The sequence below is a fragment of the Leopardus geoffroyi genome, chromosome A1 (genome assembly GCF_018350155.1).
Source record: "Leopardus geoffroyi isolate Oge1 chromosome A1, O.geoffroyi_Oge1_pat1.0, whole genome shotgun sequence".
NCBI classification, from domain to species: Eukaryota; Metazoa; Chordata; class Mammalia; order Carnivora; family Felidae; genus Leopardus; species Leopardus geoffroyi.
In genome coordinates this window covers 10,102,049-10,125,183 of record NC_059326.1, presented here as the reverse complement: position 1 = coordinate 10,125,183, position 23,135 = coordinate 10,102,049, and the positions used below count along the sequence as shown (strand labels likewise).

At 42.8% G+C, this 23,135-nt stretch overlaps 1 protein-coding gene across 4 annotated transcripts in view; it reads right to left on the bottom strand.

Annotated features, from left to right (window-relative positions):
- Positions 1-9,003: 9,003 nt before the first annotated feature.
- The window catches only part of TEX26 (testis expressed 26), a 32,086-nt gene continuing 17,954 nt past the window's right edge, over positions 9,004-23,135 (bottom strand). For 3 of the 4 annotated variants that reach the window (XM_045470475.1, XM_045470611.1, XM_045470533.1), the window contains 3 exons: positions 16,956-17,132; positions 14,902-15,063; positions 9,004-9,677 (listed from right to left, as the gene is read on the bottom strand). In XM_045470475.1, coding sequence (XP_045326431.1) covers positions 9,586-9,677; positions 14,902-15,063; positions 16,956-17,132 — 431 coding nt within the window. In that variant the 3' untranslated portion in view covers positions 9,004-9,585. Of the gene's footprint in view, positions 9,678-10,674; positions 10,908-14,901; positions 15,064-16,955; positions 17,133-23,135 lie in introns of all 4 variants that reach the window. The other variant, XR_006710637.1, reaches the window with a different exon arrangement.

The following is a 23,135-nucleotide window of genomic DNA, read 5'->3' as shown; positions in this document are numbered from 1 at the left end:
TCTCCTAATTATTTTCTCCACTTATCTTCTGGATTAAAAATTTCCTGGTTATTCTTGACATTTATTCTTTCCAAGGGAGCTTTGGAATTTTTTGTCAAGTTACATACACTCATGAAGCTACAGTTAAAAATTCTATTGGTATTAAATTTATAAGTCGATTTAAGAAAAAGTGGCATTTGTGCAATATTGAATCTTCTGTATGAAACTGCACCCCCTCTTTATTTCCTCAAGACCTTACTTCATGTTCCTTAGAGAATCTTATGAGTTTTCTTCATATGGGTCCTGTATGTTTCTGATTAAGTGTTACCCAAAGTATTTTATAATTACTATAAAAATAAGAAACATTAAACTAATAAAATAAAACTTAAAAACTAGTAACATTAGTTAGTAACTGACTACTGATTAATTATATCCATCAATTGCTTAACAACAGTCAACACGATTTTTTTTACTTTGTTTTACATTTCTTTATTTTTGAGAGACAGAGGCAGAGCACAACTGGGGGCGGGAAGCAGAGAGAGAAGGAGACACAGAATCCGAAGCAGGCTCCAGGCTCCCAGCTGTCAGAACGGAGCCTGATGCGGGGCTCGAACCCACAGACCGCGAGATCATGACCTGAGTCAAAGTCGGACGCCCAACTGACTGACCCACCCAGGCACCCCTAGTCAACACGATTTTAAAAATACTGTATGATTTTTTAGTGAGATATCCTTAACATGCCAAAAAAATCACATTTTTTTAGTTTTATTGAGATATAATCGATATATGACATTGCATAAATTTAAGGCACACAATCCATTGACTTGATACACGTTGGTATTGTGAAATGATCACCACAATAAGTTTAATTAATATCCATCACTTTATATAGTGACACATTTTTTTCTTGTGATGAGAACGTTTAAGATCTATTGTCTTAGCAGCTTTCAAATATACAATAAAGCAAATCATCGTCTTCATGCTGTACATTGCATCCTTGGGACCTATTTATAAGTGGAAGTTAGAAACTGTTAAAAGACAGAAAACGTCAACTAAAAACCCTATTTCTGACTTTCAGCTTCCGCTCAGGGCTCTGGGGAGGAGGAAAAGGTATAATTCCCACCCTGATAAGAACAACCACCACAGAAACCTGGACAAACTGCAAGTTTGCAACTTTTTTTGTGCCTATCACAGAGTTGAGGTCACAGGGCAAACCAACTAGCCCCAAATCTAAGGAGACACGGGCACCTGCGGGGCCAGATGGGAGCTGATATTTGCTTAACCTAGGACAGAAGCAGCTGGACGCCAGAAAGAATTCTGCAAGAACAGTTGGTGATTTGATAGAAACTAAATACGGGCTGGCAGTAGAGTGTGGAGCCTGGTGAGGCCGCGCGACTTGGGGCATCTCCCACCCCCTTGCAGACTTCTCCATGGACCCCACCAGGAGTTCATGGGAGGGACTTGTGACTCTCCAGGGAAAATACGGTGCAGGATTTAGGGAGAGTAGCTACCACAGGAGGAGCAGGAAGCCCTACCCCGACCCCTTTCCCTATCTCTCCTATGGAATAAAAGCTTTATTCTATAAAGGGGGAGAAAATAATACTGCCTCTAGGGCCTAGGGGAAAACCCACTGCTGCTGAGGGAAGGGAAATGAAAGTATCCTCTATTCATGGGAAAGGGACAGGCACAAGGACTGGGCTCAGAACTATAGCTAGAGGGGAGGCAGGAGTCCTGAGAAGGCCACATCCAAAGACCCGGGAACCTAGTATCAGCCTAAGAATAAGGCTTAGCCAGTGCACCAGAGAACATCCCCACCACGACGCTAACAAGCTGAGTGACAAGTAACAGTAGAATACTGCCAGCAGAGCTACAAGTGTGGAGATACACCCATACTGAGGTGCATCGTACAGGAGACACCTAACGCTGGCAAGGAGCAGGAATTGAAAGTCTCTGGAAAGCCAGCTGCTATGGTACAAGGTACGGTTCCACTACAAGGTATCGTTAGAGGAATCTGAAACCTGTGGTGCACCCAGGGTAACCATAGCAACAACAAACCTGACGGAAGGAACGCTAACTCCCACACCAAAGGTCTACTAGAAGACAAAGCATAACAGTACCCAGTCATGAAAACTGTTCACTCCAGATTCTACTGTCGTACGCAAGATGTTCCGCTTCCAGCAAAAAGTTATGAGGCACATGTAAGGACAATTTAAAAAATCAGTACACTGTCAAGAGACAAAGCAATCAACAGAAAAAGACTCAGCTATGGCACCGATGTTGGAACTATGTAATGGGAAGTTTTAAACAACTACCGTGAATATATTAAAGTCTAATGGAAATGTAGACAGTATGCAATACCAAATAGGTAAGGTCAGCACAGAGATGCAAACCACAAGAAAGAATCAAATGGAAATGCTAGAAATGAAGAATGTAGAAATCGAGATGAAGAGCCCCCTTTGATGGGCTGATCAGTAGATGTGACACAATCAAGAAAAGAATCAGTGAACTTGATGACTGGCCGATAGACATTAGTGAAACTGAAACACAAAGAGAAAATAGAGCAGAAAAAAAAAAAAAAAGAACAAAACAGAATATTTCAGAGCTGAGTGACAATGCCAAATAATATATGTGTGCTTAGCATCATAGAAGCAGAAGACAAGAGAACAGGGCAGAAGAACTCTTTGAAGGAATAATGGCTAGGAATTTCCCCAAATCAATGACAGAAACCAAACCATAGATTTAAGAAGCTCAGAGAACATTAAGCAGGGTAAATACCAAAGCCCAACAAAAGGACAAACAAAAAACTTAATATTATAGTGAAACTCCTTGGGGAAAAAAAAAAAAAAAAGAAAGAAAGAAAATTTTGAAGGCAGTCACCGAAGAAAGACATATTACAGAGGAATAAAGATAAGAATTAGGGCACCCCTTGTTAGAAATGACACAAGCAATAAGGCAAAGGAAGAACACCATTAAAATGTTGAAAGAAAAGAAATCTGTCAGGCAAAATTCTATAGCTCAAAAAATATCTTCCAAAACTGAAAGCGAAATAGAGACATTCTCAAACAGAAACTGAGAAAAATTTGTAGGTTTTGTTGTACCGAGGGTAATCCTAGCAACAAGTAACCTCAAACTCAGCCCAGCTCCTGATAAGATTAACCTGAATCCTCACGCAAAAGTCTACCAGAAGGAAAAGCTTTGGGAATGTTAAAGAATATGGCATCAGACAGAAACTCAGACCTACACAAAGAAATGGAGAGTGCCAGAGATACAACAAAGATAACATCAAATTTGATTTTTCTAAAAGAAAGCTATCTAAAAAAGAATAGTAGTCTGTTGCATATTTATAACATAGATGAAAATAAAATATATGATAACAATAGCATAAAAGAAAGAAGGAGGGAATTAGGCATATAAAATTATGAGGTCTTTAAACTCATAGGAGGCAGTAAAATATTTAATAGTGGATACATACTACTTCAAGATGTATGTTGGAGAAACTAAGGCAAGCACTAGGAAATATTTGGAAAACAGCATACATAATAATAGTGGAGACAAAGATGGAACAATAAAAATAATCTGGATTAATCCAACTGATTCAAAAAATATGCTGATATCAATCCACGAGAAGATAGAAAAAGAGGGAAAAAAGAAGATATGAAATAAAATGGAGAACAGATATCAAAATGAAACATTTTAATCCAATCGTACCGATAATCACATTAAAGGCGAATGGCATGAGCTCACTAATTGAGAGAGAGATTATCAGATTGAAAATAAAAGCAAGTCTAATTATTTGCTATCTACAAGAAACCTACTTTATTTTTTTAATTTTCATTTTTTAAAGTTTTAAAGATTTCTTTCTTTCTTTCTTTCTTTACTTATTTATTTTGAGAGAGAGGGAGAACAAGCAGGAGACGGTGGGGAAGGAGCAGAGAGAAAGGGGGAGAGAGAGAATTAATTCCAAGGAAACTTCACACTGTCAGCACAGAGCCCAAGGCGGGGCTCAAATCCACAAACCTTGATATCATGACCTGAGCCAAAAATCAAGAGTCAGCTGCTCAACCCACTGAGCCATCCGGGCACCCCCATTTTTTAAGTTTTTATTTAAATTCTGGTTGGTTAACATACAGTGTACAATATAGCGATTCAACACTTCCATAGGATACCCCGTGCTCAACACAACAAGTGCACTCCTTAATCCCCATCACCTATTTAAGCCATCCCCCCACTCACAAAATACTAATTCAAAGGGATTCACACACCCTGATATTTCAGCATTATCTGCAATAGCCAAATTATGGAAACAGCCCAAATGCCCCTTGACTGATGAATAGAAAAAGATGTCGTATATACACACACAAGGAAGCCCACTTTAAATGGAGACAGGGGCACCTGGGTGGCTCAGTTGGTTGAATGCCTGACTCTTAATTTCAGCTCAGGTCACGATCTCGTGGTTCATGAGATCGAGCCCCGCATCAAAATCTCTCTAGGCCATTCTGTTGTGCAGCCAAGGTTGAGAAGCACCGCTCTGTCCTACGCTTGCTGTACAGAGAGGTTCTTAGCACATAATGAAAATTCCACTACATATGCACCATGGTGATTCTTCTCTTTTCCTCTTACTTTTTTAAAATAAATTACTGCGGTCTTTAATTTCAAGCGATGTTACTTTTCGACTCTTCCGTTCGTGAAAGCATTTTTTTAAACAAAACAGAACAAATTTAAACATATTTATATCACAGTCTCCTCAAGAGGTTAAAAACAAAGAACAGATGTTTCTGGAAAGTATAAAAATCTGTTATGTATGTATTTTTTTTTTTTGATTGGGTGTGTGTGCGGGGGTGAGTTTTGCAAGAGAGTGGAAAGGGAATCAAAAAAAAAAAAAAAACCATCAGGGGATTCCACGAGAGAAACAAATTCAGAATCATTATCTGTGTTGAAATGCAACTCTCTTTGAAATACGGTAATAGAGATACTAGGACCACATAATTAATTCAGGTCGGATGCATTGACTGATCTGGTCTTGACAATATGCTCTGAGAAGGAACCATAGCAAAGCAATCATTCACATCCTTTGGCACGTTAAAATAACCAGGGGCTACTGGCCTCAGGAGAACCTTTGAAGTTTTCAATGTTTCAAATGCCTTCACCATTTGGCAGGCTTTAAAATACAAAGGAAACACAACCGCCCTCTCCTATGTTAAAAGACAACCACTTTTTAAACACTACCCAGTTTTTAGTGGTGTTCAGACTTAATTTTTTTTTTTTAATTTTTTTTTTTCAACGTTTATGTATTTTTGGGACAGAGAGAGACAGAGCATGAACGGGGGAGGGGCAGAGAGAGAGGGAGACACAGACTCGGAAACAGGCTCCAGGCTCTGAGCCATCAGCCCAGAGCCCGACGCGGGGCTCGAACTCACAGACCGCGAGATCGTGACCTGGCTGAAGTCGGACGCTTAACCGACTGCGCCACCCAGGCGCCCCAAGACTTAATATTTTTAAGAGGGAGAACTGATTGTACCAAGCCTTTCATTTTGTTTTGAGGTTTCCCCGAAATGTCTCATCTAAACAAATACTGTGCATGAATCATTTAGCTATGGTTACATTCATCTCAGTGGCATGCAACGAAAACCATTTATTTTTCACTCACAATTTGTGGGTCAGTGGGGCAGGTCAACTGGGTGTATGAGTCTATTTGGGCTGCTGTAACAAAATACTGCAGACTAAGTAGGTGTTCAATAAACATCGACTGAAGTGGCTACTCGTTGTTTCGTATTTGTCACAGGATCCCAGTGGTGTGTGGACCATGCTTTGGAGTGAGTGTTGTAAGGACAGTCAGGAAGCCCCACACTACACACACTAAACTAAGAGTGAATCCATGTGAAATTACTGGCTGGCCACAGCGAAATCCCTAGAACTCCAAGAAAGACATCAACAGCAGCTTGATGTTCGAGTGCTGGCCCAAGCGAGGCAAACACCAGTTTATAGGTAGAAAATTACCCGTCTTAAAGAGACACCATTGGAAAAAAAAAAAAAAAAAAAAGAGAGAGAGAGAGAGAGACCATTGGGATATTGCTGCTTTCATACAAAATAGAAATGGAAAGTAGGACAGGTGCAAACAAGAGTCAAGCTGCCTCCCCACGCAAATCTTGCTGGTAATTGTTATTCAGGGCAGGGAGCGGAGGAGAGAATGCCCCCACACAACTTCCGGGGAAGTAGAGAGAGTGAGGCTGAGAAGCCTTATCTTTAAGGAGCTTCCGATGCACTCCAATACCTCACAACAACCAAACTGCACGTTACTGAGCGGGGCCCGGGCCTTGTGTGAAGTCACAAATTTGTCAGAAATTCAGAGTAGGTACAGATTCCCCTCGAATCTTTGTGCCATGGTGGAGCAGTAGGCACCGAGCCATGGGAGAAGCCCAGAGCAAGGATCTCCGATTCAAGGTTCTCTGATGGGCCCCAATGGGCAGATGTGGGAATATACCATCCAGAAGCACTACACCTGTCCCCTTGTCGCTTGTGGTTCCGAGAGAACCTGTCCAAGCCTGATGACCATACAAAACCTGGAGGGGTTTGCAACACTCTTCCCAGTCTGCGCAGTTTAGAAGGAGTTGTTCGTCCCCTTCTCGGAGGAGCCAGAGGGAGCATGGGACTCTCCCCTGCCCTTCAGTAGCAAGGGCCCTTCTATTAGCCAAGCCCTTCACTGCTCAGCCGGTAAACAAATACTGACCGGCCTTCCCCTAAGGCTCATTTTTCTTGGCTCAGAGGCCCCAGGGGACTGACCTAGCCTGAGGGCAGACAACCTATGATATCCTTTATGAGTACTCTATACATTGAGGGAAAAGACCAGACCCAAAAATTAGAAAAGGTGGCTCCAATTAAGGCAGAGTCAATGAAGAAGGTAAGGATAAGTTTAACAAAAGAGAAGTAAACTCTCAAGGAGATTCAATCATAGAGTGAAAAAAAGACTTTCTAAAACTAAAGCTAAAATAAAATTTGATGCCTGGATTTTAAATTTTTTTTTTTTAACGTTTATTTATTTTTGAGACAGAGAGAGACAGAGCATGAACGGGGGAGGGTCAGAGAGAGGGAGACACAGAATCTGAAACAGGCTCCAGGCTCCGAGCTGTCAGCACAGAGCCCGACGCGGGGCTTGAACTCATGGACCGTGAGATCGTGACCTGAGCCGAAGTCGGCTGCTCAACTGACTGAGCCACCCAGGCGCCCCTAATGCCTGGATTTTAAAATGTGGCAAACAGAAGGGTCATTGCTAAGAACCAAACTGATGTTTTGAGTGAGCAAAAGGAAGAAACATACAACAGAAGTTAAAACCATTTTTAAAAATGACAACTATAAACAAAAAGGCAAAAGACTAAAAGGACAGATCCAGGAGGCCTCTGCTGCAAATATTATTATATTCAGAAGGAGAAAAGGTAGCATAGAGAGTTCCATAGAGAAAGGCCATAATAACAAAAGGTGAAATAAATTACCTGAAGTTAAAGAAAAATTCCAAATGAAACTGAACATAGCTTCAAAAAGTTACCGAAATAGTCTAAAGATAACGAGAGAATCTTATAAACTTCCAGGAAGCACACACACGTGCGCACACACACACACACACACACACACTCACAAAACCCAGATCATGTATGGCAGTAATTGAACCAGACCAGTATCTGACTTATAAATTGTACTCTCAACCAAGACAACCTGTGGGCAATTGAGAAATTCAAAGTTCCAAGAATTCTATACCCAGACAAGATACCATTTAATTAAGACAAAAGGTCAAAAGAATGACCTTGTGGGATAAGTAAGGTTCAGGGTGTTACCATCCTGGGAACCCATCTGAGAAAATCCATAGCAACTATTCTAACCAGATAAAAGTAAGCCAGAGCACGGATCTCATCATTTAGGAAGACAAAAGAACGGAGGAACCGATGATAGTTAAATATAAGTGGATGATACTGATGATGTGACTGAAAATTATATGCCTTACATCTTCTTTAAATAGGAAAGGAAATTGCAAGGAAATCCTTAAGAAGCGCTTGAAGCAAAAATTCCAAACTCCCTCAGCAGTGAAGTGTGTGTGAGCGTGTGTGTACATGTGCGTGTGGGGATGGGACAGGAAGTACACTACGAGATGGGGAAATAAAATATCTCCCATCAGTAAGTGGGGAAGGGAGGAGTTGTGAAGGAGAAGGCACCGGAAGCATAGGAATTGTGTAATTTTTTATTTTAATAGAGAACCCCAAATTCAGCAATGGCCACGTATGACTTTTCGAAAACTGCTTTTAATTCAAAAAATAGTGTAATTTAAAAATCAGGGGCACCTGGGTGGCCCCGTCAGTTAAGCATCTGACTCTTGATTCCAGCTCAGGTCACGATCTCACGGTTTGTGAGATCTAGGCCTCTGTCAAGTTCCGCACCGACAGCATAGGCCCTACTTGGGATTCTCTCTCTCCCTCTCTCTCTCTTTGCCTCTCCCCGACTCGTGCTCTCTCTCTCTCTCTCTCAAAGTAAATAAATAAACATTAAAAATAATAAAAATTAATGGCTTAAGAAAAAAAATAAAGAAAAAATTTAAAAGTAAATCTAAAAAGAACAATAAAGAATAACAAAAACTAATATGGCAATCATAAAAGCAAGTATGTCAAGCATCATAATTACTGACTAAATTCTCCTGGCAAAAGATAAAGACTCTCATTAGTTACAATATAAAACCCAGGCATAAGGTATTTCTGGAAGCATATTGAAACAATGCTACAAGGAAAGATTGGAAATTAAGGGAAGGCAAAGATATACCAAGAAAAGGCAAAGAAAAGCAAGCCCAACATGGATGGCAACACTAATATGAGCTTCAAGGTAATTCACGGCCAAAATTATTAATGAGATCAAAGAGGAAGAGTATGTAATGAGCAGGAAACTAATCACTGAAAAAGCTCTATAAGTCATGAACATTGACAAACAACATAGCAGCTATATATTATATATTTACATATATAAATATAAATATATGAAATCCAAGGAGACATTAATGAAAACATTTTTACTGTGGGCTGTTTTTAATATTATTCTTTCAGAATTTGACAGTTCAAGTATACAATTAAAGCAAAGATAGACACGATGTGAGAAACACAATAGCCTACACATTTTTTTCTCGTCTTATATTCATGTAATTTACAAATTAATTATATGCACAACGAAAGAAAACTTTGGTGTATTTTCCAAAGCAAATATATATATTTTTAACTTTCAAACAGGCAATCAACAATTACACGTTTTTTTTTTTTAAATCCTCTAATTATTGGAAAATTAAGAAACCTCTTTGGCATAATTTCTGGGTCTAAGAGGATATCAAAACTGAAACCACAAATTAAGTATCCAGAAGATAATAGAACAAAACATTACAGCAAAATCTATTAGATACACTTAAAGCTGTGGTGGTGGGAAGGATTTATGACCTTAAATGATTTTATTGTTTAAAAACAAAATAAAACAAAATTACACAGCGTCACGAATAAATTATTTAGAACAATTTGGATCTTATTATTTTTTCATTATTGAAAAAATGACTCAGTAGGTCCTCTGACCCGGTGCTTTCATTGATTTTCAATTTTCTTCATTTGAACCGTTTCCGTTATTTTCCTGTCCCATGTCAACGCCATAGTGAGAGCGAATAAAGCGATCAAGAATTTGTCTGTCTGAAAATTATGAAGAAAAACAGGATGAAATCTTCTATTTAACTACTTAAGCACTAAATAGAGAAATTCTAGGAAGGAGGAAAAATATCTGAGAATAGCGCTCTATATACAAATTTGATGGGACCAAAATATCAAAGGGCATATGTCTAATACCTAGAAAGGCACAATTGTATAAGTACGGATTAAAAAGAGTACACTTCATATTGAAAGGATCAGCAAGTCTTCCTGGAAAGAGCATGGAGTTTGGAATGAAACTGACTTCAGTTTCCGTTCTGCGCTCACGATCTTTGGCAAGTCACATGGCCTCTCCATCCCTTCACTTCCTTCTCTTTGAATATATATAATAGCGCTTACCTTGCACCTTTGCTGGACTGGGTTAGGAATGCTATGTGAGAAGCACCTGGGCAGGGCCTGGTCCATAAAAGACAATAAATAGGATAGCTTTGTCCTTTACTACTGACAACACAGTAATAAACCGTGATGACAGAAAACCATAGAGGCTACTGTTCAAGAGCTTCTTGAAGCCAGGGCTATTTCTTCTGCCAACAAACCTTGGTACGCTTTGCTATCTTTGAGTAATAACTGACCATGAGAGGGCCCTTCAACCTTCTGGCCTCCATTTCCTCATCTGGAAAGTAAAGGAGCCTTGTCTGAGTCGGAACATCCGTGGTTCCCTAATCGTCATTACACATACGTGTGCGTGCGCGCGCGCGCGTGTGTGTGTGTGTGTGTATTATATACATCAGAGAGGAGCTGTAAAATTTTTCTTACTCCCAGCAATTGTCATCTATGTAGCAAAGACCAAAAGAAAGGAACAATGCAAGTGGGACCATGTCATCAAGTTCAATGCCCATGTTACAAATGTCAGCCGAGGTCTAAAGACCAGGAGTGCACGTGTGTGCAACAGGTTTACTCTCCAGTTCTCTGTGGTTCTTTGTTTTTACGACCTAACATTTAATTGTAAGCCATCCCCACCCTGCTCCATATCTTTTCTGACCTCAGCGTTTTTTTGAATTTTGGTATATTTTGCATGAAGTGAAACGCGCTGATCCTTCGCATGCAGTTCGATGGGTTGACACTTGGGTGTATGTAACCCATACCCATATAATAGAGATCGCTGCCACCACTCCAGAAAGGCTTGTCAGGCTCCTTCCCCGTCAACACCTCCTCCCTCAAGACACTCACTCTTCTGATTTCCTTCATCACAGATAAATGTTGCCTGTTGTAGCCCTTTGAATAAAGGCCCACATACAAAACGTATGATTTTGTGTCCGGCTCCTCTCACTCGGCATAATGTGTTTGAAGTTCTTGTCGTTGAATACACCAATCACTGGGGCTTTTTAAGATCTAGTAGTATCTTGTGAACATACCAGTCTGTTCACCTTGTGCTATTGGTGGGTAATTTGGGTTGTATCCGGTGTGGGACTGTGAAGAATCAAATGGCCATGAACATTTTTGGACCAGAACTTCCATGGGCAAGTGTTTTCTTGTCTCTTGGGTGAATACCCAGAAGTAGAATTTCTGGGTCATGGAGGAGATTTGGTTTCACTTTGTGGGAAACTGCCAGATCTGTTACAAGTGTTACAGTGATCCTACTATTTGATATACCCACCAGCAACTTTTTGCTCCATACTCTCAGCATTTGCTAGTTTCAGTCCTTGTCATTGCAAGCCCCAAATGGCTCCACGTTAAACCTTACAGCAAAGAGCTAATTTTAAATAAGCAAGCAAATGAACCAAAAATCATTCTTATACCAAAGGTAAACATAGAGGGTGAATCAAATTTGGCGTCAATTAATAAAAAAAGATGAGCTTGTGCCCAATTTAATATCCATTTAAATAAATTAATGTCAGACAGGCTACTAGTTGTAATCCAGATGCTACTGTATTTATTACGTACAGATTCAGACTCCTGTCTCCGTGATTTCATTTATGCCCCTCCCTCTGCTCCCTCTGAAAGGCCCTGGTTCTTGTCAGGGTGATTCATCCTTAACCTTCAAAGGAAGCCTCCCTCCCAGAAGCAGCCTTCCCTCAAGCAATGTCAATCCACAGGGTTGGAACATACCCAAAAACTACTTCGATTACAGAGCTCAAGACATTACCACTGCGTGCCTGTCTCCCACCCCTGACGATGAGTTCCTCGAAAAAAGAAGGATTTGTTTTTTATTTATCTTGGTCTCAAGTAGGCATTACAGGTATTCAATCGGTGAAGTTTCTCGAGTCCGTGAATATATTCGTCACAACATTGAATCACACCCTAGGAAGGAATATTCCTGGGAGTGTTGATTGGGAGAGATAGAGAGGGAGTAACAGTTGAAAGCATCTGAAGCCAGATTTCAGGTAATTTTGTCGTCCGAGGGGGGACTACCCGGGGAGATGACAGTCCTTATCAATAGATAACAGAGGCCCCAAGAGTCAGAGCTGTTGGTGGTCTGAATCACTCAGAGATTAGAGCAATTTTGAAAACAGAATGGCCACTAAAGACATCTAGTTCAAAGCCCTCAAGTTCTCATAGAGAAACTCAATACCAAGTAGCGATCCTCAGAATTGTTGGAAACAAAAGATTTGCCTTCAGCTGCTCCCCCTTTCTTCTTCCCCAGCTTCCTTTTGTGTCTTCCTGGAGTCTTCTCTATCCTACCTCCCCCCACCACCTCCCTAGCCCCTGCCCTGGGCCATATCCTTCATCCCTCCCCTTCCCCTCTCTCTTTCAAAATGTACCTGTTCTGGGCTCTGAGACTGTCTAAGAGGGATAATCCAGTAAAATACTTTAAGCTGAGGTGGTAATCATTCATTCAGCCTAATATACCTGCCAAGATTGTTATTCTCTTGCATACTGGCTCAGCCCTACCACACATGAGCTCTGCTGAGACACTCGCCATCCAAAAAGCATAAGCGTCGTCCCAGATACTAGAAAATGACAGCAGGTTTTGGGCATAAGAATTCAAAGGGAACCTCCTACTTGCTTGTCAGCCTGTAGCAGAGCTGGCTGATGGGTAGGTCATTCTAAAGCAAAACTAGGGAAGAGAAACCAAGACCCCATAGCAAGCAGATCCTACAAGCCACCGCGTCAGTGCAAAATGGCAAGGCTCTGGGGCACAAGCATCTTGTACCTGCCCCAGCACCCATCCTGAGGGCACCAGGAACAGAGGAGATCTGAAAAGCTACCGAAGCCTAGCTTGGCCCCAAAGCTACTTTGTTAAGTAATAGGCCATGTCTCACTTGTCTGGAGAGAAAAGCCCAACTGGAGAAGTCCAACGGAATCGGCTTATGCTAGGAATCCTGGAGAAGGTACATCTGAGTGGAGCAGAGGCTGCAAAGCATCTAAAGAGTCCTCAGTTCACCCCTGGGGGGCACCACTAAGGCTCCATTACAAATCACACACACAGACAACCAAGGACAGAAGAGCCAGCAGCCACCACGGGTTTTCCACGCAGGCAGAGAAACGACAGCTGCATCTGTATTTCAAGTCCCTGGGCAGATGGGAGCATCTGCTTTGGGAGCACTCTATGGGGTCAAACAGACGTGGCTCCAAGGTGAAAAGAGCACCTTACAGGATGCTGACTAGTTTTATATAGGTGAACCAAGCTGGGAAAAGGAACAGAAAGCAGGCTTGAGCTTGATGGGACGACTCCCTAGAAGATCTGACCAGCCGACCTCAAAGAGCCTCTTGGTTTCCTTTTGACGTGCCAAACAGGCCGAGAGGCACCTCCTGAGAGGAATGAGGCTCCCGATGGAAAAGACAGACTTCTGCTTCTGCCTTAGAGTGAGGCAAAACACCTGCTTCTTGTACCTCTTACAACCCAACCTTTAGGCTCTTTTAAAGGCCTTTGGGCCATCAGCCCTCAGTCTGCCATCATGGGAAGTATCCTCTTTCCCCCCCTACACACACACACACACACACACACACACACACTCCCTTTTCTGTCTTGCCCACAGTAGGGTTTCAGTTTTGTGTGGGGTAGGAGATCTCAGGATAAAAGGGTTTCAGTGAAGATTTCAGAAGATCAGGCTCTTCCGATCGTAGCTGGGGACAGGCAAAGGACAGAGATTGGGGACCAAGGCAGGTAGGCGACAGGGAGCAGTCGGGAGATTACTGAGGAGCTGGCGGAAGACCTAAGCTTACGCTCGAGCACAGGGCACAAAACAAGGCAGTGACCCCCACACAGCCCGCAGCACTTCTTCCTTTAGCATTTAGTGTGTTTTATAACTTACCTAATACGTTAGTTTAGTGGCGTATGAATATACTTCATAAAAATAAATGTCTGCACTGGGGCATGTGCTCAAAGATGAGGAGTGACAGGGCAGTCACTAGCAGTGGGTGTTGAGCACAGCTGTTGGAGGAGTTGAGTTTCCTTCTCTCCGACTGCTCTGAGTGGACATTTTACACAGGCACAGAATGACCAGCGGCCCCTGAGATGCTCTCCAGGAGATTCCAGTCCCCAGGCCCTGAGCTGGGATAAGTCTTTGTCATGCCGAATGAACTAACACGGTCCTGAGCACGGTCTTCGCTCTTTTTGAGGGCATTATACACAGAGATTCTCATGTACTCTAAAAGGCTGTCACAAAAAGTACCACCAAACAGGAAATAAAGATCACATAAGAGAAAACGAAATCGTGAGACAGTATAAACACCCACAGAAGAAATCACTTAACTGTAATAAAAACAGAAGTCGTATGGGAGCAATTCCACCACGGGCTGAATGAGTGAAATGAGCGAGATCAGGAATGAGTGAAAAGCTAGGTGTTTCTTTTGTAGTAAGTGGGGCTACAGTCACTGGGGCTTCTTTTAAGAAAGCTTTTTTTCCGGGGCGCCTGGGTGGCTCAGTCGATTAAGCATCTGACTTCAGCTCAGGTCAATATCTCACGGTTCGTGAGTTCGAGGCCCATATCGGGCTCCTTGCTGACAGCTCAGAGTCTGGAGCCTGCTTCAGATTCTGCGTCTCCCTCTCTCTCTGCCCGTCCCCCGCTCACACTGTCTCTCTCTCTCTCTCTCTCTCTCAAAAATAAAAATAAACACTAAAAAGTTAAAAACAAAAAAGAAAAAGAAAACGCTATTTTCAATGGGCTGAGGCTTACACAAAACTATGGGATTTCTATGAGGCAATATCTATCTTTCTGTGAACATTTAACCCCAGTGGCTGAAAGTTGCAACAGTCTCTATTTGCATAAAGCAGTGTATTATGATCTGTAAATCCATTAGACAGTAACTCAAGACCTCCTCTTACCTTTGTAGGAAAGACGCTGAAGGTACTCTGTGATTTGAGAGGGAGTAAATGAGTTTAAAATCACTAAGAAATCCAGGTAGGTTTTCCCATAATCGCTTTGGTACGTAGTCTGCTTCTTTGTGCGTTCTTGATTCCTCATGTGGCCGTACAGCACGGAAGGGACTAGAGGGACATACGGGAGGGAAAGACACGGAGGCTGTCACTGAGGAAGGAATTCCTGCCCTTATTTGTCTAGCAAGCCCCCAACAGCCCTGAACCCAACTTGGAGCTTAATCATCACCCTTAAGGTGCTGGAAAGGGAGGCGCTGTACATGAGTGACTCCTCCCGGGACTCGGGCTGAGCAGAAGCTGCTCCGACTCAGGACCGTTGCTGTTGGCAGTGGTGGTGACTGGGGCTGGTGGCCGGAGACTCAAGTTTGACCTCCGTTTTCAGAAAAACGCTCCCTGAAATCGACTCTTCTGCTGCTCAGCATGTTGGGATGGTAGCATTCACTACCTCCTTAGTAAACTACTGCCTTCACGGAAGCTTCTTTCCCTTTTGTGCCATCCCCTGTGCAGACACGGGCTGACACACTAAGAGGAGTCCCTCAGGGACCCAGGTGTGTTCAGGTGAGCGGTGATGACATCTCCAGCTGGCACTCATCACACGTTCAGACTAATAAAGGCATCAGGTGCAAGCAAAACCAAAATCACTTACGTTTGATTCTGAATATTGCTCATTTAATGTGGGTTCCGATGGTCATGGAATTATCACAGAAAAAAAAAAAAGCAATGAAAACATGAGGTGAGAACCTGACATCTACAGCATGCCCAATCTTTGAACCTTAAGGACACCTTAAGTACTGCTTTCAGTCCCAGCTCGTCCCTTTATAGGGACCACTGGCCAGGGGAAGGAAGCGGGGGGAGGAAGCGGTAGAGAGCGTGGAAGGTATAAAGGAAGGTTTTCATAGAATAACTCACACTAGTTAACCTCTGTAGGAAGACGTAGAACCAAAGCCAAAGTGTAGCAAGGAAGGTTCCAGCCGTTGAGAACTTTCCAACAGGTGGAGTATCTAAGAATGAAAGAGTTGCCTGGGGTGGGGGGGGGGGGGGTGGGTATCCTCCAAAGAGTGACAACATCAGCCCTGGGCAAGGATGGGGTAGAGGGGATTCCCACAGGGTGTGAGATCCAGATGAGGTAACTTCTACGCTGTCTTCTAATCCCGAGAGGCTAAGCTTCTATCCCGTGATTTTTGTCTAGAGTACTACTCGATCCCAACTCCACCCTAGGAATATATCACCATCTCAGACTGACAGCAAATCATCCTCTTAACCAGTAGCTTGGAGGTGGCTTGATCATGGAACTTTTTTTTTTTTTTTAATTTTTTTTTTCAACGTTTATTTATTTTGGGGACAGAGAGAGACAGAGCATGAACGGGGTTGGGGCAGCGAGAGAGGGAGACACAGAATCGGAAACAGGCTCCAGGCTCCGAGCCATCAGCCCAGAGCCCGACGCGGGGCTCGAACTCACGGACCGCGAGATCGTGACCTGGCTGAAGTCGGACGCTTAACCGACCGCGCCACCCAGGCGCCCGATCATGGAACTTTTAAGAGCTTTTCTGTTGAAAACAGTAGGAATCAGGATCGTAAAAGAATACGTGAATGGAATGGTTGCTGAATCTGAAGAGAATTGATGGACATACCATACGGTCAAGCTTCCAGTGGATGATTGACAAATCTAATTTCAGTCCCACTCAGTCTCTTTTTTTAGTCATTTTATAGTAACTAAATTCTTCCTTTTGTTTTACAAGGAGGAAGTGTCCCTCAATCCCCACCGCTGCCCCCAGGCAGAGCGTGCACTCATTTCACAGCAAAAGGAATCAGTTCTTTCCCAGAACTTACTCATTCCCTGGGTTTGAAGCTAGGCCTAGTCTTGATCCCTTGGAGGCTTACAGGGATCACTGGCATTCTTTGTGACTGTCACCAAGATTACCTGCCAGGGCCCAATGTGCTGAAGAATCTTGGAACAAGGACAGAATTTATAAAGTTGCTTTAAAAGCTATAGGTGTACTTACCTAGACCCTGAGAAGCAACTGGGAGGCTTGAGTAGCATCCATATCTGAAGCTGAAGTCCTGAAGCTCAGGAATTTTAGCTGGAACTTGGTAATTCCGTCGAAACTCAGTGTCCGCAGGTCGAGGAAGTAACTTTTTCTGTCCCAGCGACATCTGAGAACTTTCCTGAATCTCCTGAGCTGGAATGGAGGCACAGACACAAGGCAGTAACCCCTTGTAAGCTACTTAAAATAGCATCATATTTTCATTCCATTTTTACTTCCGGCAGTAGCTTCCAAATTTTACCACACTAAACCCACTCTTTTCGTATTTAGAGGTACAATCAATGTCGTTTTTATGGATATTTCAACCAAGAAATAATTTTCTGCTTTATCAGGCATGGGAAGTATATGCTCCAATGATTAGAAGTGGGTTTTAATGAATATATTGTATGTCAGTTTGGAACGCTCTTCCGTTCTGCTCAATGGACACAGAAGGCATCCCTCATTCCAGTAGGGATGCCTCGTCCCTGGGGCAGGGTGGGGAGTGGAGAGAGAGATCTCAGGTAAGGCTACGATTGACATGTAAGACATAAGATGCCAGTTAACTTTGAATTTCAGATAAATAACGAAGAATTTTTGTAAAATACTCGCCTATCTACTCAATACTGTTATTCTAACGTAACAGGGCATCCTGTATTTTCATTAGTTAAATCTGGCAACCCTAGAAGTGCATACCATCCCCATCACCTGGAAAAGAACCACCTGAAGCTCATCCCTTTCTGATGGAGGGTTAGGTAACATCGTTGTCACTGGCGGACAATGGCGCCATTATTTCGTTGTAATAACTCTGCTAACGAGTATTCATCAAATACCGATGATATGATGATAAATAATCAGTAAATACCTACGAGGCACTGACTAAACGCCAGCTTCCACCAGCGCTACCACATCACAGAGGAGGCACAAGCTACCTCACTTAGAGGGAGTTCATCCCTAATTCTGGCTACCAAGGTGGTTCAGAGGCACGGCACACACCACCAATTTTATTCAGGACAAGAATGTTAACATGGCCATCTTGAGCAATATCCGAATGGTGCCACGATCTATTGAAACTAAACTCGAGTCTTGTCCTGAATTCATTTTTCCGTAGTTTTTATGAATATTTAATTCAAAGGTACATCCAACAATATGTGATGGCATCTACTGGCACCCAAGAGCATTTTAATGATCTGTTTAGAAATGATTTACGTCTAGACCAGCACAGTGAGAGAAAGCTTCACTACGTGCTGCCTCTTCATTTAGATGAGTCAGGAAGAGAGGATGTGGGTACTCAACGGCCCTCATAATGACCTCATAACCTGTCCAAGGAGAAGACAAAGTTATAGAGAAGATGCAACTCTAGGGCTTAAAAACAGGATATCCCTGAAGATATTTTGGGAAACCATCTGGTATGGTTCCTAGTAAGCACCATCAATACCTTGGTTTTTGTATATCGCTAGTAGCTTTATAGGAGGAAAATAAATTCTTGGTGAAGTCCTTGAAGTGCTCTGTGCCAAAGCTAAAAATAACTTAGTCATCGTTCTACCTTGCACGACCTCAAACTAGCGTGATTAGAAAGATGTACACACGACAAACAGATATGGAATGTGACATCTTGTAACTGTAACACTTGGAACCGTGGTTCTCACATGGAGATAATACAGCACACTTACCTAGGAAGCTTCTTCCAAAACACAGTTGCTGAACCTCATCCCAGACATTGAGAATCTCTAGAAGTGGGGCCCCAGGCACTTACATTGTAAACAAGCTTCCCCTAGGCTTAAGAATCACTGACTCAGAGCCTTCAACAGGTGCTATAGAAGCCCAGAGAGGGTATAATGAGCTCTCTTAGGGGAAGGGAAGGAAGACAAGAGTTAAATGGCAGACACAGCGAAGGATGTGCTTCGGTGATGGGTCAACAGGGCAGCAAAAGTTGTGCATTGTGTTCATTAAGTATGATCTCGCTGGCAAGAGTGTGAGGTATGCAGGGCAGGGAGTAGCTGAGGGTGAATCCGGAGAGGTAAGTTAGAAACCAGGTTGTGAAGGGTTTTGAGGGGCTGGTCCGTATAGACCAGGATCAAGCAGCGTAGTGGAGCAATTGGACGTGAAGACCCAGAAAAGACAAAGTTAGAGCCTAGACTTACTCTGCGTTCCTTTGAAGATAAAGATTAAGTCTTACTCTTCATTGATCCTTAGCCGTTATCACAGTAATCGACCTCGTTCTTCTCCACGCACGCTTTTATTGTCTTTACAAAATTTCACGTTAATGAGTTCCTTCAGTATCATCAAGAAGAGAAGTTCTTGATCCCAAGGGACCCAACTTATGCCTGAAGTCCCCGTAGTGGAACTGAAGTTTGCCCTGACGGGATAACCATGACTCAGAGCTAACGTGACCCAATGGTAACCACACCTCCAAGCCCTGGACTCCTCGCGGGGAGCCATCCCTGCTCCTCAGGGGCTCAGCTCCCACTCTTTCTTTTTCACCTGAGAACGGTTGACGCCGCACTAGTGTACCTATATTCCAAGGAGAGAAACTGGCCCATTTAAGATTAGCATGGCACTTGCAGAAAGTCCCCAGTCAAACGTGCATCTACAGCACGTTCAAAACCACTGGGACCATGCGCGTCATCTACAGCCAAGCAAGAACCAGTTCTGCTGTCTCTGTCTGCTGTTCTAATTCATCGAAGCCAAGTTCCCCAGGCCTCAATGTGAAAACAAGCACCTTTTCGTGCTTCTCACTCATGGGCCTTAATACAATGATGAAGATACAAAGATAAGACATGGCCCCTGCGCTTTAGAAGCTTCAAATACTAGAGAAACAGAACAAAAAAGAGAGAATGACAATATTGGGTGATAAATAATGTGGAAAAGATAAGAATAAGATCTATAAAAACATATGGGAGGGCCAGCAATCCAAACGTGGGGGATCAGAGAAGACTCCCAGGAGAGACACGAAGCCTGTCTTTGGACTTCATTTATGGACAGACATAGGCTGCAAGAAGGGAGCGGCCGGTGGCCCACGGGAGGGGGGCAGTGTGTGCGCAAGGCACAAGGCCGCCGGGGGCGCGGTGGGTCTGGAGGAAGGAAGGCAGACGGTCTCGGGGAGAGTGTGGGGGCTGGTGAGGGAGCATGCTGGTGTGGCAGGCAGGGACCAGATTGTACAGCCTCGCATTTAAGGCATTTAGCTTAGTGTCCCCTGAGGACACTGGGGAGTCACTGAAAGGTTTTCAGCTGGAAGGTGACATCAATTCGCACATCTGGAAACTATGGTGATGGTCCTGGCGATGGATCGGAAGCGACAAACCTGGAAAAGAGAGCTGGATTAGAGGTCATCCAAGGGGGAGACACGGGCGGCCGTGGCTTTGGGGAGGAAGAGGAACAGACGGAGCTAAGAGATTTAGGAGAGAGTCTTGGCAGGTCTTGGGTATTTATCTACACAGAGGGAGATGGTAATTTGTACATGCAGAAAGGCCTTTGCTTAGAAGCTCGAAGACATCTTTTAAGAAGGCTGACATTTCAAATCTTTTCCCATCACCCTTAATATTTACCTGAAGTAGGGAGGTCTTTTGATTCTATACTCATCTAATTTCAAAAAGTGTACTTCCCGTATATTTTTTCCATCATTCCACAAATATTTACAGAGCACCTCCCATACCCAGACTAGACTATACCGACCGTGCTAGATTCTCAGTGAATAAAGGCCTTTGGGGCACCTGCCGAATAGTGGAAGAAAGAATAAAGCAAAAGCAACAAAAAACAAGAATCAGTAAACAAATGACTGCAAAATGCCAGGTGCTAGAAGGCAACAAATGAGATGGTGGCACACTTCTTCAGCTAAAACAGTAAGGAAAGGTCTCACAGGCAAGGGGACATTCTGGAGTCTACAGAATGACACAGTTAAATCACAGAAAGAGCTGGGAGAAGAACAATGCAGGCAAAGGGGACAGCCTGTGCACTGGTTGAAGGCTGGGGGTGGGGAGAAACGGTATCCTATAGGAATTTTAAAAAGGCCCATGTGGCTGGAGCCTGATGAACGAGGGGATGGAGGGAGGAGGAACAGTGAGGAGGTAAGCAATCTCGCAGGACCTTGTGAACAAAGAGAAGGAAATGAAACTTGGATTTCATTCCAAGTGCAATGCAGGGAGCCTGGGTGGCTCAGTGGGTTAAGCATCTGACTTCAGCGCAGGTCATGATCTCACGGTTCACGAGTTCAAGTCCCTACCACCCTGAACGCGCCCGATCTCGTCTGGTCTCGGAAGCTAAGCAGGGTCGGGCCTGGTTAGTACTTGGATGGGAGTTCAAGTCCCACATCAAGTGAACTCATGCCCCACTTCTCGTGAGCTCCAGCCCTGCTTCGGGTGAACACAAGCCCCGCTTTGGGTGAACACAAGCCCCACTTTCCATGAACATGAGCCCCACTTCAGGTGAGTCCTGTTTCTCTCTTTCTCTCTCTCCCTGTCTCTCTCTCTCTCTCTGCCCCTCACTTCACTTGTGCCCTCTCTCTCTCTCTCTCTCAAAAACAAAATCAAAACAAAATACAATGCAAAGCCAGTGAAATAAAGCAGTGGAATAATATCCAATTTAGATTCATAAAAATTATCATATATCATACTTGACTCCTCCCTCCCCAAACTTCACCAGAATGATAGTAGATTAGAGGTTACCATATTTTTAGAAGCTGGAGACCAAATACAGATGTGGCAACTGAATTAGCAAAGTAGAGGAAGCTAAAACTAAGTGATTGCCGAAAGGAATAACAAATCAGTGAGCTAATCCACATTGTAGACCCCCAATAGGCTTCTGTAACAGGAACAGGGTAAGGCAGGTACTGAGGCTCAGGCTGAAAACAAGCAGCTTGGGTGAAAGCTTGTATACAGCATGGTTGAGTTCCTGCACAATCTTCTTAACCTCATGCAGTCATTTGGTGATCCTTTCCTAACCAGAAATTTATTAGGTGTAAAACTGAATGAGAGAAGCTCAGGAGATTCCAGGACACGAGGCACAGTAGAAGGTGGGGTAGTGAGATGAACAGGAAAAAGAAGGGTTCAGTAAGTGTTGCAAGGGAAGCAGGAAGATCCCAGTTTCCTCCCCAATCCTGCTCTTAGCAGGCCAACAGCCAAGGGTTTCTCTCTTTGGAGAAACTGACCTATAAATATGGGTATTTGGGGGTTTCCCAACAGAAAGAGAGCTTATCACCTAACCACCTAAATCAAGTACCAGCTAATAAGCCCCATCTCTGTATGTAGTTTGCAATCAGATTTGTGTGTCTCCCTTGTAGGTTTTGCGAACCTTAGAGATTAATATTTTGCCTACACTCACTTAAAAAGAGAGTCCAAAGAATTAAAAGAAGTTTTATTAGCATCATAGTAAATCTGCCTCTGCCCTCTTGTAAGTATGAACAGAAAACCAAATTTTCATTAGACCATTAAAACACTCAGAAAATAGAGACAATGCAAGGAATAGATGAAAATGTTGAAAATTAAGTGTATCATAAACATCCTAAAATTTATGAGAATTACTACATATAGAAAACAAGAACAGAATGCTGTTTTAAAAAATAACCATAATAATCAGACCATAATAGACCATAATAATCAGAGGTCTATATATTGCAGTAAATAAAACTTATTAATTTTACTATTCAAATAAAAAATCAGAGAGAGGAAGAAAGCTAGTGAATTAAAAATCCAATAGAAGAGCTAGATTAAAAACTAAAGAAATTTTCAAGTTAGCAAAACAAAAATACAAAGAGAAAGATACTAGGAGAGAAAAGATGAGAAAATTGGAGGAGCAGTCCAACAAATAGGAGTCCCAGAAGGGAACAGAGAAAAGAGATGGGAGAAATGTGGGAAGGGACATGCAGGAAACAATGTCCAGAATTGAAGGACATGACTCTAGCTTCTAGGGCCCCTAATTGTCCAATGTAATCAATGACAAAAGATTCTCACTAACGCATACAGTTGTGAAATTCAGAATGTCAGGAATAACGAAAAGATGTTAAGAGCTGCCAGGAAAAAAAATATATATGAGAGGGTCAGGAATCAAAATGGCATCAGTCTTGTACAAAGAAATCCTGGATGCTAGAAGATATTTGGAGGAATGCTTTCTGAGGGAAAATGATTATCAACCTAAAATTTTATATCCAGCCAAACTATCAGACAA